Here is an 18,431-nt window from a genome sequence, read left to right as displayed (position 1 = left end):
TTTTATAATAGATTTATATAAATATATTTACCATGAGAATGTTTTCATCAACAAAATAAGTGTATATGTTCCATATGAATAAAAATTAAAAATAAATTCAAAAATTATTCAGGACATAGGTTTGTTTCTAATTGCAACTGGCAATACAGCAGCTGTTCAGGTGGAAACTAATATGAGATCAGCAAGAGAATTTATGTCTTTTTTGCCCAACGCCTAATTGAAAAACCATTGCCCCTAAACAACTTGCTCTGAATAATAGGCATGACTATATATTTTTATTTCTCATTATACACTTGGTCTATAAAGTTATCTTGGAAAAGAAAGATAACTCTCTAAAAACAACCCATCAGATATTTTTATTATAAAAAAATATCCTGCCAAGCAGAGTCTTTTACACATAATTACACTCTTGTTTTTGTATAGGAAATTTCACTCTACAATCTGGAACCTAGAAATGAGGACCCCAAACTTGGGGATTATTGCTTTAATTCCCAATGTAAAAGCAGCACAGCCTCAGAACATGAGCTAGTGGGGACCTTGACTGCTTCAGTTCCAAATGAGAAGAGTCCTTCAGCCAGCTGGTGAAAGGTCTGGAAACACGGTTTGGTGGTCTTTTCACATATACACACACATTATTTAAACAATTGAATTCCTGATACCCTTGTGACTTGATATTAACTAATAGTTGATATTTCCTATAGTATTTTGTCCTAAAATTAGTTTCTCATGAAAGTTGGAGTATCTGATAAACACTGTGATTATCTAGAAGTCTGAGGACTCTAGTTTTAGAATTCCCAATATTGCTAATTACTGCAAATCAACAATAACATAAATTGTAAATTTATAGAAAATAATATTTTTACTTACCAACATAAAAATGAATAAATTGAATAGAAAAATTAGGGGGCTGAAACATGCATTTTTTCAAGCTTTTTACAAATTATAATGTAATTATTACTGTATTACTTTAACAAATAACTTCAGGTGCCTACAACATACATAGCACATGAGGTTACATATGCACATCTCTATATATACATATATATTTTTATATATTTATAATAGATCGATATCAATATGTAAATCTAACTGTATAGTAAAAGGATCTGTACAATAATCTGGGGCCACTTCTACTACTTAATTTTGCCCTTTTTATACTGTATTACTTTAACAAATAACTTCAGGTGCCTACAACATACATAGCACATGAGGTTACATATGCACATCTCTATATATACATATATATTTTTATATATTTATAATAGATCGATATCAATATGTAAATCTAGCTGTATAGTAAAAGGATCTGTACAATAATCTGGGACCACTTCTACTACTTAATTTTGCCCTTTTTAATGCCTGAACACTTTGATAACATTTAATTTGGCCACTTTCCCCTAATCTCATCACTTTGCTGCTAAAACACTTCCTTAAACACTATTTTACTTGTCACACGACTATTAAAAATTTCTCTATAGCTCTTTAAAAATAGTGGCTAATATTTATCAAGTGTGGTATATGCTAGTTAATATAAAATGCTTTCATGCAGTAACACGTTTAGTCCTCACAGAGACTGTTAGTGTACTCTGATACTCATGTTCTTCTCTGTTTCCCAGCCTCCTTTGCAGTGATTTTGGTCATATGACTTGTTATGGCTAATAGAATATGAAAGAAGTGACCACTGCTACTTTTGAGGGCAGAGTGGTTAAATGTCAGCTGTGTTTTCCCTGTGGTCTTCTTCCCTCTCTCCTACCACAATCTACTACTTTAAAAAATCAAGTTACATTGAAGTTACATGACACAAAGCCACAAAATGTAAGAAGCACGAGTTTCTGAGCCTGCTTAGATTAAGCCAAACTCACATTAGATATAATACAAACAAAAAATAAACTATTGTGTTAAATCACATAGATTTCTGTGTCTGTTGTTGTGTAGCACAATCTAATGACTTGTGCAAGGTAAACAGGAAGCGTGGAACTAGATATGCACCTGAGCAGTTTACTTATAAGGCCTATACATATATCTACCATGCTATAGTCCCTCTCCGTGACCACGGGATAAAGGAGACTTTTTATCCTAGCATACAAGGCCCATAAAATCAGGTGGTAATACATTATGTGAAATAATAGAGCATAGAGTTTAAATTCCAGGGCTCAGAACTCAAATTTCTTCTCTGACACTTACATCATAGCTGGGCATATTATAAGGTATCTGAGCTTTAGTAATACCTCTGTAAAATGAGAATGAAGTAAAGTAATATGTACAGGTACTTAGCCCATCTTCTAACATACTGTTTAAGGATAAGTACTTGATTTCTTATATCTTTCCAGTGGTATTTCCCAGTATACATACTTTACACCTGAATAGATTAGCTTTCTAAAAGAGCCAGACCTCATATTTCACATTCCCTCCTTTTCTTGGATGTTTCTTTGACAAAAAGTGTTTTTTTTTTTCTTTTAACTTGATTTTAAATCTTACCAAACTTTAGAGGTTTAATTAAAAGTTTGCCTCTTCAGCAAAGGCAGTTTTTCCTCATCACACTAAATTAAGATGGTATTTCCAAATTTCTGAAGTATATTTATTGCCTACAATAATCACTTAACACATATCAGGTACTGAAATCTGAGAGTTAAGAGTACAGAGTCTGAAGCCAGACTACACAAGTTTGAATCCTGGTTTGAATCCATCTGCTAGCTGTGTGAAACTGGGTAATTTATTTACCCTTTTTGTGACTCATTTTCCTTAACTACATAATGGAGATACTAGGTAGTTATTTCACTAGGCATATTATGAGGATTAAATGAAAACAGTGCTGGGAACAAAGTAAATGCATGTGAGTGTTTGCTATCATTTTTAGTTTTCACGGTTTTTGCATACATTTTATATCTCTAACTAGATTATTAAAAATGACTTGAAATAATGGGTTACACTGAATTTCCTTTATAATGGCCAACATGTTAGGACACTGGTTGCATATAGTAGGCATACACTAAACACTTGGAGATTGAGAACTGATATGTAGTCTGTTTAGCCTATGAATGGAAAATAGTAGATTTTTGGTGCTTACCATGTTCCAGGTATTTTTCTCAAGAAAAGATGTGTATTATCTCATTAAATTCTCGTAACTGCCCCATAATATACGGACTATTATTATCTTCATTTTACCAGTGATGATTCAGAGACATAGGAAAGTTAAGGATCACACAATATGGGAAAGGGGTAGAACGTCCTTGTTTAAAAACTGTGATTTCCAAAATTTAGTATGCATCGAATCACCCACAGGCTTGTTAAAACACACATTGGGCATCATTGCCTAGTTTATGATTAAGTGGATCTGGACAGTGTCCAAGATTTTGCATTACTAACAGGTTTCCAGGTGATGATGTAGTCGCTGGTCTGGGGATACACCTCTGAGAATTACTGTACTGGAGTATACTCTCCTTTATGCTACGCATTTTAAATTATACTTGGAAACATACTTCTTAAGTAGAAAGTGACAAGATCTGTTCTAAAACATGTAAATATATACCAGGTTTCCCCGCCAAAAAACCAAAACAGCATAACATTAGAAATTGATGTAAAAGCTGAGCTTTAAAGAAAAAGAAAGAAAAATAGACTTTATGGCAAAGACAATAACTCAGCTGTGATACACAAGTTATCAAGTAGCAAATTACACAGATGTTCAAGTTGGTATAAAAATGTTTCTATTTCCTTAACCAAAGACCAATTAACAAATTCAGAAAACCAGCACATATGATAAGTATGTCAGAGGTTTACAGTGGCCTCAGACAAGGGAGAGAACAGAGACTATTCTCTAGACTCACTTATCCTGTCCTACAGGTGGACGGAATCAGATAAAAATTTTAAACATAACTAGATTACTGATTCCTATGTAAGAAGGAATGTTCTTTCTGAAGTCATCAGAACCAGGATCTTCCTGACTATGGTCACATATCACAGGGAAAACAAATGAGAGCAAGGAATCAACTACTTCTGCCTTAAAATCAAATGTCACGACAATCCTTTTTTAAATCATTCAATCCTCCTTGTCTATATTTTGTTCATAAATATTATATTTTAATTATGTGATCAAATTCATAGGACTTGCTGACTTCATCTAAACTCTGAAGATCCTGAAATAGATTTTCCTATATGAATTTTAGTAAACGTTTGCCTTTCTTTACACTTGAGTATGTTGTCAACTCACCTTGCTAATTATGCTACAGGCCTTGTCTATTCTTGGCTTGTTCTGCCTTGATGTACCCCATAACTTGATATGGCACAAATGCCAAATGTACAATAAATCATGTTAAACCATTTATCAAATGCATGCTGCTGGACATTAAAAGGGACAAGAATTTGGGCCAGAATCATCACCAGAAAATCCCAAAGAGGACATATGTAAGTCTTTCACTATTCTGGGATATAGTTCTCCTAGACCTGGGTAAATGAGTAATGATCTGAGGATGTGTGAGAGAAAACCATATAAGTACAAGGAAAACAACCAGTGGGAAGCAAAAGGCAGAAAAATCACAGGAACCCACATAGGGCTGGAATTAATTCTCATCAGTCATAGTTGAAAGAATACATAAGAAGTGTCAGGGAGAATACTCAGAAAGTCAGTACCATAGTAGTGTGGCTAAATTAGCACTAGACTAAAAGTTTCCTTCAGAACTTAAAAGTTAGCTTTGAAAGTATCTCATTAATTCCAAGCAATTTAGCTGCTGCATGTCAGAGACAAAATAGATGCTATTTAAACGAACAAAAAAATTAAGACATCAACAGTATAAAATTAAAAATGTCTAGAATATAAGTAAAATTGACCAGTCATGCAAGAAGTAGGAAAATATGACCCAGAATAAAAAGAAATAATAATAAAAATTGACCTCAAACTAATAGAGATGATAGACTAGCAGAATTTAAAAAATGGCTATTATAAGTATTCTCCATATGTTAAAGATGATTCAGGAAAACATGAGTATGATTAAAAGAGAAATTTCAAATGTTAAAAAAAGACATAAATGAAACTTCTAAAGATGAAAAGCACAATATCTGAAATTTGAACTGAAAAATTGGATGGGATTACAGAGTAGATAGATGAGAAGATTCACAGAGAACTTGAAGACAACAGTAATTATTAAGAGTGAAGTACAACAGAAGAAAAAAGTGTAATAAATATAAGAACAGAATAATAGCAACTATGGGCTATAACAAGTGGTATAACATTGGTGAGACTGGAGTCCTAGTACAAAATAGGAAGGGGGCAGAAAAAATATTTGAAAAATAATAGCCAAAAAATTTCCATCAGATCCAAGAGATTCAATTAATCATTAGCAGAGTAACTCTATATAAAAATCACACCCAAACATACAATAATCAAACTGCTGAAAACAATTGATAAAGAGAAAATCCTAAAAATATCAGAGACAGAGAAATGAAGATAAAAATGGAAGTAGTAACACAATAAGTAAGAAACAACAAAAGTCATAAAGACAATAGAGAGAGATTTTTAAAATACTAGGAGAGGGGACTGACAGCAAAGGCACATGAAGGAATTTTCTGAGCTGATAAAAATGTTCAATACCTTGCTTGTCATAGATTTTACACAATATTCATACTCATAAACAAAACTGATAGAGTTTACTATATGTAAATTATCTCAAAAAGAATTAATTGTAAAAAAGATGCTACCAATTTGGAGAAAATAGTGAATGATATGAGAATTTCAGATTAGAAAAAGTTTTAAAGAAGAAAGTTTATTTAAAAATTACAAAATATTTTTCTTCATTTACATCTAGTCACTGGAGTATTCCAAAGAGAGGTATATATTCACACATGCTTATAATAAATACATACTTCGACAGACATCAAATTTCTCTTTTAAGAAATTAAAAGCAAATTTAAATTATTGGTAGAAAAAAAGTAATTTTAAGTAGCAAGCCCTGTGATTAAGATGACTCATAAAAAGTAATTCCCAACAAATGTCTTTTCTATATACAAAACCCAAGTTAACATCATACTAAAATTGTCACATAATCAATGATATGAATCAGAATTATCATTTCAAATTTGCATTAGTTCCTACCTGTGCCAAAAATTATTTTAGGTTGAATGTATTTTTAAACTATTTTTATAAAACCTTTTACTTTTGAATACCTTTTAAAAATTATTTTTATTAACTTTTCCCAAGCAATTAGTATATACAGAACAATTTTTAATCAAATTGTTTTCTGCATCTTTAACAAAGTATGTGTATAGGGTGCAATAATGATTTTTTACCTCCAGTTTATTTCTTGAAGGAACGGATTTCCAGTGAGAGTCAATTCACGCAGAGAATAGCATGCACCAAACCACTTTATGGCACTTGTAAGATCTACGAAAAACAATAAGAATCATTATAAAAAACATCTTAGATAAAGAAAAGTAATCATAGATCAATAATTATTTTATTTAATTAGGAATTAAAGAAAATAAAAATTATTCTACAGAAAACAATATACTTTTAAAAGGAGACTGTATTGAAAACACAGACTCTGCTGTCAGAATATATATTTATACTATTTAACAGCTATGTAAACTTATGTAAATCATATAATTGATTTATGATTCAGTTTCATACCTATCTCATAGGGTATGAATTAAATAAAATAATATGTGTAAAGGGCTTATAAAAAGTTCATGCCAGACTGTAAACACAAAACCTGAAAAAGTAAAATCTAAAGTAATATGATAAATGGTAAAATTGAACATACACTTAAACAGATACATGGACCTATTAAACTTTCAAAAGTAAAAATAGTAGGTCAATCTAGAGTATATTACAGAATAATTTGTGTTGGAATTGCTATCTCACAGAAAACAATCATAAAACTGGATGATATGTATGAAATACTTGTTTTTAAGCCTAACTCTGAGAGAAGGGAAACACACATGATGAGCCTACAATCACAATGGTTTTCTGCCTAAAAGCATTGTACTACTTGAGGGCAGGAAAGTGGAGACCAAGCAAAGAGGCTGTTTTGCTGAGTGAGGAGGCAAAGATTAGAGCTGAAGCTGCAATTTATGGTAAAAAGTACTGAAAAGAAGCTGTGTGTGTATATGTTGGTAGGGAGGAAGTTGAAGAAATCTATGTGAGGATTAACCTCAGGTCCTTAGATGAGGGCTAGGTGTTACATAGGCAAGGCAAGACTAAAAAACCTAGCAGAGATCACTTCTGTAGGGCTAAGAACTGAATGATGACACTAAAGTTCATGCAGCAATGAAAGACACTGAAGTTTCAGCCCAGCAAGGATGAGATTTAATTGAATATCTCAGAGATTTAGCTAAAATCCAGAAAGACTGAGAATTAGGAGAGCAGACAATGCCCTGGAGTAGGAGCATGCACTACAAGTTGAGGGGGAGTAGATAAGAGTAAAAAGGGGTAAAATATATGGTGATGGGAAGAAATTTAACTTTAGGTGGTGATCACCCAATACAATATACATATGACATAGTATTGAATTGTACACTTGAAACCTATATAATTTTCTTAACCAATGTCACCTCAATACATTTAATAAAAAAAAAAAAAAAGAGCTGAAAACTAAAATGACCTGTCCTAATAAAGAATAAAATTAAGGCTGACAGAAACAAAATTATCCATCAATACTTTAACTGTCTGCCATAATTAAACATCCTTTAAAAAGAAGACAATGATGCCCAGACAATGATGCCCAGACAATACTTTAACTGTCTGCCATAATTAAACATCCTTTAAAAAGAAGACAATGATGTCCAGAACGTACAATGTTCAACATACAGTTAAAAATCATTAGACATATAAAAAATAGAAAAATACAACCTAACAAGAGAAAAACAATTAATAAAAGTGAATCCAAACTAGCCAAATATAAATCAATTTTTTGACAAAGACACCAAAGTATTTCAATGATGAAAAAAGCTTGGTCGACAAATGTTGCTGGAACAACTGGATATCCATATAAAACCTGAACTCATCCTCTACTTTATAGCATTCATAAAAATTAATCTGACATGGATCATAGGATCAAAGGTAAAAATTAAAAGTACAAAACTTCTATAAGAAGGCAAGAAGGCATAGAAAATCATCTTCTCAATCTGCAGGTGGGAAGATATCACACAAGACACAAAAGACAATAATTATTTAAATAATAAATTAAGTTTCGTCAAAATTTAAAACATCTGTTTATCTAAAGATACCATTAATAAAATTAATAGGTAAAAAAGGCTGAGAGAAAATATTTAGAAAACATATCTGACAAAAAATTTTTATCCAGAAAATATAAAGAATTTATACAAATCTATAAGAAAAAAGCAAATAATGAAATTTAAAAAATGGTAAAACACTTGAATAGACACAAAAGAATATACAGAAATCATCAATAAAGGCATGTAAAAAGGCACAATATCATTAATAAACAGGAAAATTCAAACTAAAACCATAATAAGATAACACAATGAAATACTAAACATTCTCTAGAATGGAGCAATTGGAACCCTTGAACATAGCTTGTGGGGGTGTAAAATGTTACAACTACTTTGGAAAACAATTTTCTCAGTTTCTTATAAAGTTAAATATACACCTACTCTTTATCCAGCAATTACTCTCTTATGCATTGACCCAAGAGAACTGAAGACATTATGTCCACAAAAAGACTTGTAGAAGAATTTCCATAAGAACTTTATAATCATAGTAGCCTCAAACTGCAAACAATTCAAATATCAATCAACAGGAGAATAGATAAACAAATTGTCATATATGTTATATTCATACAGGGAACTACACTCAGCAAAAAATAAAAATTAAAAAAAATAACAGATTACTGATGTAAACAACATGGTGGAATATCACGTTAATACTCAGCAAAGAAAACTGGAGGCAAGAGAGAATGTACTTTTTGATCTCATTAATATGATGTAGAACAGTCAAAATTAACTATGGTGACGAATTAAAACTATAGTTTTCTCTATGAGGGTATTGATTGGGAATGGTGATGGGGAAATTTTGGAGGGATTAGTCAACCAAATCAATTCATTATTAGTCAACCAAATCATTCTTTATTTTTAATTGGCATCTACTCTATACCTACTAGGAGTCAAATTAGACAAGTTTGTTTATTCATCTTCACTAGGATACTCATTTCATAGTTAAAAGACACAAATTTTAAATTAAAATATCATTATGACATTTGCTCAGGTCTACCAGAAAGGTATGGGAGGAATATAATTTTAAAAATAGAAAGAATTTTAATTAAATTATTTCACTATGTCTTTGAAGGAGTTAAAAACACACAGCCTCAAAATGCCAGAATGGAACTTAAAAAACAGCAGATACGAGAATGCTCTGACCTTCCTTTCTTCTTTTTCTTTAAAGCAGAACATGAAATTCTTATGTGAAAGATGCAGGAAGAAAGAGATATTCTAACAACAAGGACTGGAAGTAGAGGTTAAGAGATATGCGTACAAACCTGTTAAACTATCTCTTATTTCCTAGTTACTTCTCCATCCAATTAACTATCTTAGCCCAAGAACCCTTGTCTTGTCACATTTTCACGATTTACTACCCTTGTACAACTCACTACATAAGTGTTTAATTCTTTTATTTATTTATTTATTTATTTATTTGAAAAATGATTTAAATTTATTTTTCCCTCGTCTACCCCTACCCTCCCCACCTACCCTCTGATAATCACTAGTCCATTGTCCACGTCCATGAATCTCTGTTTGTTTGTCCTGTTCATTTGTTGCTTTTAGGTTTATATCCCACATATAAGTGATATTATGTGATTTTCAACTTTTTCAATCTGGCTTATTTTGTTTTGTATGATTATCTCAAGGTCCTTCCATGTTGTTGCAGATGGCAGTATTTCATCTCTTCTTATGGCCGAGTAATACTGTTGTCACAAATGGCAATATTTCATCTCTTCTTATGGCTGAGTGATATTCCATCGTATATATGTACCACAGCTTCTTTAGTCAGTCATCTATCGTAAGACACCTCGGTTGCTTCTATGTCCTGGCCACTGTGAATAATGCTGCTATGAACATCAGTGTGCAAATATCTTTTCAGACATGAGTTTTCAAATCTTTGGGGTAATACCCAGTACAGGGATTGCTGGATCATATGGTAGATCAATTCTTAGTTTTTTGAGGAACTTCTATAAGTGTTTAATTCTAACTGCTTTTTGGGATCTTCATTCTTCTTGTGGTAATGCCAACATACATGAAAAAAACAATTAAAACTTTTATTCTTTTCTTCTGTTTGTCATTTGTCAGTTTAATTTTCAGACTAAGACTTCAAGGTAGAGAAAAACATTTTTCTTCTTTTATGCCTTATTGTGTGTGTGTGTGTGTGTGTGTGTGTGTAACTTGTACACTCCATTAACACATCTATCAAAAACAACCCCTTATCATATTCGGAACAGAAACTCAAAAGCCTATTTTTTAAAATTACATATTATTCTCAACTTACCAGAAAGACAATTGTTGCTGACATCTAGTTTTTCCAGAGAAATAAAATGAAAAAGCGGTATTATTTTTGTCAAGCTGAAAACAAAAAAAAACAGAATTCATAAAAATTTTTAATTGTAATGTCCTTAACATTATTGAATTTACTATATAATTATACATTTATATAACACAATTTATAATAATATGCAGTTATATATAACTAAATACAATTATAATGACATTTATCAATAGTACTTATTAAAATTAAGTTTTTAATAATTATAAAATTTTAAGCATTCTATAATGGAAAATTTATCATCATTTCTAAAAAGAAATTATCATGAAATTGCCAATTTCAATCACAAATATCATGGATTTTAATGTGTACTTGATATTTAATAAAAATAAGTGGGTATTTTGTTGTTATTGGTTTGATTTGTCTTTGTATAAGGCAAAATTTAGAGAGACTTTATATTATTTACATATTTTTTTCCTGCATCAAACACAGAACTTAAAACATTAGGAGGTAAAATCATAAAAATATTTATTTTCACTTTTTGACAGGATAGCTAATTAGAGTCATTAGTTTTTTTTTTTTAATTTGAGAAATGTTATGTTTACTAGATTGAAAGTAATTATAAGAAAGTATCTAAAGTTACATTGGGTCATTTCTAAATTGGAAATATGCATCCAAGAAACACAATAATAGAAAATGTTTTATATAAGTAAAACATTTTAGAATAGACAAATCTGGTAGAATTAGATTTACATTTAAAATCAATCTTCATTAATTCATGCATATTCAAATTCTAATAACAATAAACTACTACTTTAACAAGTTTCTATCATTTTTAAAGATAAAGTTATCATTAAAAACCTATACTAAAGCAAGGAACATAAACAATATTCAAAATATTCACATCATTGGAAACAAAAGCTATGAAGGAAAAATTAACTTTAGGTTGAATTGCATTTCTAACTAAGACAAGTCTACACTTACTCTGAACATAATATCACATTACTCTGGATATTTGGAAATAAAAATTAAACCAACTAATCTAAATCTTTAAATAAGACAAAATTTCCTTTTTGTAAAATATATTTACATCACAAATACAAAAGTTTTCTGAACTAATTTACCCTATAAATGTTGGAATTCCATAAATGTTCAAAATATGTTTCAACTAAAGGAGAATTTTTGGTTCAAAAAAAAAGTATGCATTAATTTCCAGTTTTTTTTACTTTCTTTCTTTCTTTTTTTTTTTTTAAAATACTGTCCCTCCAGTTGTCCTGGAAAAGAATTTTACATCTTTATTTCTAACAGATCCCTGCTATGAAAAAAATATATATACTATTATTTTAAGGTCAGAAGCTTACATACTGTGACTGGAGGCCTCATGGGTCTGGCACAAAACTAACCCTGGTATTGCCCTTGTCTCCTCTCTTGTACTATCCTATTCTGAATTATCAGAGAAAAAAAAGATACTACTGATGAAAAATATAGACTCAATAATGGGCTGGAACATCTATCTGAATGTAGCCAATCCTAGGTACAATATTACTATTCATACTGAAATTACTTAACACTATTTCTTAAAATCAATTCTAAGAGGAAAAATCAAAGGTAATAAAAGAAAAAGTGAAAAAATATTGAGTACTACATTTATACTTACACTTAATTATTTGTACACATACTCCTTAACAGTAAAATTTACTGAAATGTCACATGTACACAGAAAAAGAGAAAGAAAAAAAGAAAGAAGAAAAAAAACTTAAAACATTGTCTGTATATAATTAGTGGATTTAAGCCTTAATATTATGACATACCCTATTCAGGTATGTTCTAGATTATTATACAAGCAAGAAATTAAAGTTCTTCAAGTGAATATATAATTCTAATAAATATACTTATTAACAAGAATATTCTTATTTATTTTCTACCTTTAAAATATTTCTTACATTAAGTTTTTGTCCTTCTACTAAAAGGATTTGGAAAGTTTGATTAGTTTTTATCTTTTCAGAATATCTCATGTTTTCAACTACTAAGTTATATGTCAACATATAAGTAACATATAGGTTATATGACAACATCAAGTAAAAATAAGCAATACATTTTAGAGTTAAAAACAAAAATCTCCTGTGCAAATATCAATCCCAGTAAGGAAATATTTTTCACCAAATATTTTTATAATATTGAAATTTTATCTTTTCAGCTAGTCATGTTTTAGAATCATATTCTTTTTTTTTTTTTTTTGGAAATGTTAATCAAGAAAACTGGCTATTTGTTCACTTTTATGACTATTCATTAGGATGGTAGAAACCTAATAGTAGAATCTTACAAAAAAAAAAAAAGAAAAAGAAAAAGAAAAAAAAACCTCCAGAACTTTTCCTTTTTACTGACATTCTCTCTATATTTTTTTCTAAGAAAATTCAAACCAGAAAGACAAAGGACATTAGTGAAAACCTAATACCATTTGACCTTGTCACATTAGCCCTGGGCATATAAAAGATATAAATTTCAAAGAAGAAAAAAAGCAAAAGATTTGTACAATGAGCAGCCAATGGCTAATAGTTTCCACTTTCTGCTCCTACTTTGAGTCTCGCTGGAAATAGAAAGGCTTATGAAGCTGGAGAGTCTTCCAATTAGAACGCCTCTGAGTTAAACTTAAAACAGTCACATGTCCTAATGAAAATTTAAAACAGAAGTCAGGATGAAACAAGTATTTCGAACAATATGTACTAAGTATCATTCTTTATATGTATTTCATTTGTTCACAAAAAAAGCATATGGATACATAATTTCTTCCTTGTGATGAAAATATCTATCAAAAATTAAAAGGAAAATATAAACAATTTAAAAGATATACCAGCCACAAATCCAAATATCATATTTATAAAATTTTTCTCAGGTTTATAAAATGTATTCACATACATTTTCCTTTTGGCTCATCATTAAAATCCCATAAAATAGGTAAGGTAGGGAATACTACCTTATTTTTTACACATGGAAAAAAAAGTGAGGTTCAGTGAGAAGAGAGTTAGTTGTTCAATATCAACTGACAGATAAATTATAGATTCAGAATTCAAACCTAGATCTGCTGACATTGGGTTTTACCCAAACTGATATGGTTCTGAAAAAGTCAATGCACATATAAGATTAATGTAAGATGGGTAGTTTTTACAGTTAACAGTATTAACTTATTGTGAAAAATCTTAGGTTGAAAATTATTTTTCACTATGAGTTTAGAAGATAATTTTATATTATATATATCTAATCATATTGATCACATTTCTCTGGTTCCTTCAGACTTTCTCCCTTCATCCTCTCAGAAATGGTAGAAGGCTACATGTGCAAAGAACTTTGAGAGACTCACAAAAACTATATTCAAATATAAGTGACAGTATTATTAAAAAATCCAAAAAGCACATATTATATAATAATTTTGCCTCTTTTTTATATAGTTAAGTTCAAAAGATTAAATTCTTTTATTCTTAAGAATTTTTTGAGGGTAAGGACATATATTACTCAGTTTTGCAGCCCCCAAAATAGCCAACACCACCTCAATGTCCAAATTTCATAAGATTAAGCAAACAAAATTCTAAATAAGTATTATTTGTTTTTAGTATCTCGTTTACTGTTATCAATGTTAAAAATTTTTAATAAACTAGTTTATATAACTTCTAGTCATAGAAACTTATCACCTCTAGTCATATCAGTTTGATTAGGGCAAATGTCTCAGCTAGTATTAATTTTAACTTCTAAAAATAGAATATTTCTTTGATGATTTAAGTTGTCCAAAATAATTAAAGGCATTATTTGTCAAAAAAGTTTTTGATTTAAATATTTCTAATCTTTTAAAATATTATGTTTATCAACGTAGCTTGAGATCCATTTCAATGATATATGCTAGATACATCAATTACTGAGTAATTTATTGCATATATCCAAAGCATTGCTAAGTTTTCTATTAAAATTTTATTTCTTATCTGGAAATATCATGAAAAGATCGAATGGGTTTGTGGATAGCCCAAATTACCTAAACAGTATTGTCTGAATGATTTGGATCTGGAATAAACGTCCTTTTAAAGTCAAATCTCCTTTTATATTTTAGATCTGATTAAAACAATTTGAGGGAATTTTTGAATACAGATTCAGTTTTTGATTTATTAAATAGTGGAATAGTTTAATAGGTGGAAGTTAAATCATTTGAGACATCCATTCTCAAAGGATGAGCACTATTGCGGCAGAGATTGAGAGAAAACTTTATTTTTTTGGAGGAAAAATGGGTACATATATTAACATTGTGTTGTCCTTGTTCACTTGTTTTGCAAGAATTGTTTAACTCCAAGAAGAAATTTCTTGTTAAAGGTGGTTCCCTTTCTCCTACTCCATGTGCCTTTCATGAGCAAATTAATCATATTAGAGTGAATAGGTCTCAATGAAATATTAAGCAGAGGGAGACATACACACATTGTGCTCCTGTTTTGGTTTCAGACAGTTATTTTCTGCAAAGATCCAGATGTTTGGTGGTTTCAAATGGATCTTCTGTGGCAGGTATCCATCTCAATTTAATGTTAAGGTATTTTTTTAAAGTTTTACTTTATATCCTTCGAGAAATCAAATTTACATCAATCTTAAAAGTTACAAAAAGACATGCAAGTAGAGAGCAGATTAAAAATCGTTCTTCCAGGAGTTAATAAGTACCATTTGAGAGAATGAGACATCCTTCTGAATTAAATTAACTACCTCCTCTATTTTTAAAGGACTATGTTCTTTACAAATATAAACAAACATGCCCTCAGAGATTTCTGCAAGTGGGTCTTTAAGAAGAAATAAAAGAGTAGGGTAACAGACAATTAAAAGTCTACTGAAATTCAAGGGTATGTCAATATACTAATTTTTAAATTCTATAAAGTTATATTTATAACTTATTATTATGCACTTTCATTAAATTACTGGAAAAAAACTAGCTTTTCTTCTACTTGCTATAAAAAATCACACATTTAAGTAATCATTCACTGCATTCATTATTTAAGCAAAGTTTATTTTTACCTGTTTTGAGAGAGAGTCAGGTTTTGTAGTAAAGGCAGCCAATATGAAGAAAATGCTTCCACAGTTGAAATGCTGTTATCATCCAAGTATAGTTCTCTTAGTAGAACGTGATTCTCCAAGGATGGAAGCTATATTTAAATTTAGGTCTTTAGCTTATATTAAGCAAAATATTTTTATCATTTAACTAAATTTAAAAATATAAATCCTACCAAAACAACGAATATATTCTGGTAAACTATCTCATAAATCAAAGTATAACGTTATAAGGATTTTAGTATGAATAAAGTTTCTAAGAATCTCACAATTAGAAATTTCTTTTATAAAGGTACTTCATGAAAAATATCAATTAGAATTTCCTGATAGAGAATTTAGTCCAATTATATACTGAAATATAACTGAAAAGTTATGATTTATTATATTTTGGTATTATAAAAAAACTAATGTTAAATTATATTTCTTTAGAAAATATTCTATGACAAACATTCTTTAAATACAGAAAAGTATGTAATAGTTTAAAGTAAACAAAATCACATATGGCTGATGAGCAAAGAGAACAAAGAAAAATTAGTCAAAATTGCTTTTAAAATGTGTGGTTGATATTTCTATCAAAAGAAAAGTGTTGCATTATTTACAGAAACCAATCAATTCAAAGCAATTACCTCACTTAGATAATTTCCTTGCAACTTCAGTATTTGGAGCAATCCACAATTTTCAATACCCTCAACTTCGGTAAGATGATTATGTGAGCAATCCAGATATATTATGGTAGGAGTATCACAAAGACCTTTTGTGCTAATTAACTGATTGTGGTCCACAACAAGTTGCTGAAGATTTTTCAGATATTCTAAACCACCTGAAAGAAAAAATTTCCATGATCACTTGTATCATAATTTTTCCAGACTCTAAAGGAAAGTTTCAGGTTTTTTATCTTATTTTTTCTAAATAATTATACATCTATACTTCTCAACATTTCTAATTACCAATGAAGACTTAGATCAAATTCCTGGTGAAAAATGTGTAAGTGTAAAATGTACTATCATTTAAACTTGTACCTGGGAGATATATTTTTAATTGACAGAATTATATATCAATTGAAAATTGAACAAAATACAAAAAGTCATACATTGGGCATTGAATTTTTTATTTTCAAATTACAATGGAATAAAGGATAAATAAAAGGACCACTTTTTTAAAAAAAATTTTTTTTAACTGTTTCAAGGGTTTGAATTTTGTATCTTTAGTTAAGTTTGAATATATAGCATTAGAATGTCATTTTCCTACCATATAGACACCTACCTTAGATTCCCAGATAAAGTAAGTGCAACCATATTAACATCAATGAAGTAATGATAAATGCACCTAAACGTTCATCAATAGACAAATGGATAAAGATGATGTGGTACATATATATAATGGAATATTAGTCATAAAAAAGAATAAAATCTTGCCATTTAAAACAACATGGATGGACCAGGAGGAAGGCAGTATGCTAAATGAAATAAGTCAGACAAAGACAGACAAATATCATAAGATTTCACTTATGTGTAGAATATAAAAAAATAAAATATACAAACAAAATAGAAACAAACTCATAGATAAAGAGAATACTTTGAGAGCTGCCAGATGGAAGGGGGTTGGAGGATAAGTGAAAGAGGGGAAGGGATTAAGAAGTACACAATGGTAGTTACAAAATAGTCGTGCTATATAAAGTATAGCATGAGGAATATAGTCAACAATATTGTAACAACTAGGTATGGTGGCAGATGGGTACTAGATTTATGGGAGTGATCACTTCATAAGTTATATAAATGTCTAATCACTGTGTTGTACACCTGAACCTAATATAATATTGTATACCAACTATAATTGAAAACTAAAAAAAATCAGATAAGTTATAGAATTAGTATATTATAAAAATACTTCATAGAGACATATTTAAAAATTTATGTCAAAATTGCAGTAATAGTTTGAGTCAAAACAACAATGTTATGGTTATTTCTCATAAAATGTTTTTATGCCCCAAATTAAATTTTCTTATGATGAGAAATAATTCATGAAATGTCTAAGAGTAGTAGGAAAATGCATAGAAGACCCATAGAAGAAAAAAGAGACTGAAATTTAATTTCAGGCAGTAATCTTACATTTTTAAGTTCTATCTAGAATGGGTGTACTAGTATTTTCCTGTAATGTAAATTAGCGATTATAACTTAGAGAAAATTGTTATCTGATGTTATTTGGGGAGTGAATTGTTCTGCCCTATAACATAACTGACTAAGGTGAAATAACAGATCAATGATATATTATCAATTTCAAGGGAATATAAATAATATGTCACATGTAATAGTAAATATATATTAGCCACAATGTAATTTAAAGTCTGCTGAAATAAAAAACACTTTAGAGTTTAGTATGCCTTGTGATCATATCTAATAAACATTAATTAACCAACTGAAACAGATAAATGCATTCTAGGCAGAAAAAAATACTAATTAATATTAATTTGTAGCTGTGTAATTTAAAATGGCATTTATCAAATATTTAAATGTCTTAAGCAATCTACTTTTATAAGCTCAATATTTTAAAAGCCATGCACATTGCTCTTAAGTTTATCAGAGCTCGTCAGAAATAGAATTTTCTATTAACTCATTTAGAGTAGAAAATAGATTTGTGAAACTTTTCGAAGGTCACCCCCCACACACAAAAAAATCAAGAATGAAATATTAGGTTACAGACTGAGAAAAGGTAAAAGATTTGGCATAATAAGCTGAAAAAAAAAAAAGATAAAGCAAGAGAGCAATTGGAAGAGGAAGAGAGGAAAAGGCTAATAAAATTCTGAGATGATGATAGTGGTTAGTAAAAATAAAAATAATATATAATTTACAATTATCGAAGGCATTTTTATTTACATTAA

At 29.7% G+C, this 18,431-nt stretch overlaps 1 protein-coding gene across 1 annotated transcript in view; it reads right to left on the bottom strand.

Annotated features, from left to right (window-relative positions):
- The window catches only part of LRRIQ1 (leucine rich repeats and IQ motif containing 1), a 179,506-nt gene that overhangs the window by 111,215 nt on the left and 49,860 nt on the right, over positions 1-18,431 (bottom strand). The window contains exons 11-14 of the mRNA XM_025041086.1: positions 16,180-16,373; positions 15,521-15,648; positions 10,490-10,563; positions 6,280-6,373 (exon numbers count right to left, since the gene is read on the bottom strand). Coding sequence (XP_024896854.1) covers positions 6,280-6,373; positions 10,490-10,563; positions 15,521-15,648; positions 16,180-16,373 — 490 coding nt within the window. The remainder of the gene's footprint in view (positions 1-6,279; positions 6,374-10,489; positions 10,564-15,520; positions 15,649-16,179; positions 16,374-18,431) is intronic.

This window comes from Pteropus alecto, unplaced genomic scaffold (genome assembly GCF_000325575.1).
Source record: "Pteropus alecto unplaced genomic scaffold, ASM32557v1 scaffold76, whole genome shotgun sequence".
NCBI classification, from domain to species: domain Eukaryota; kingdom Metazoa; phylum Chordata; class Mammalia; order Chiroptera; family Pteropodidae; genus Pteropus; species Pteropus alecto.
The sequence above is the reverse complement of the archived record's forward strand: the minus strand, read 5'-3'. Positions and strand labels throughout refer to the sequence as shown.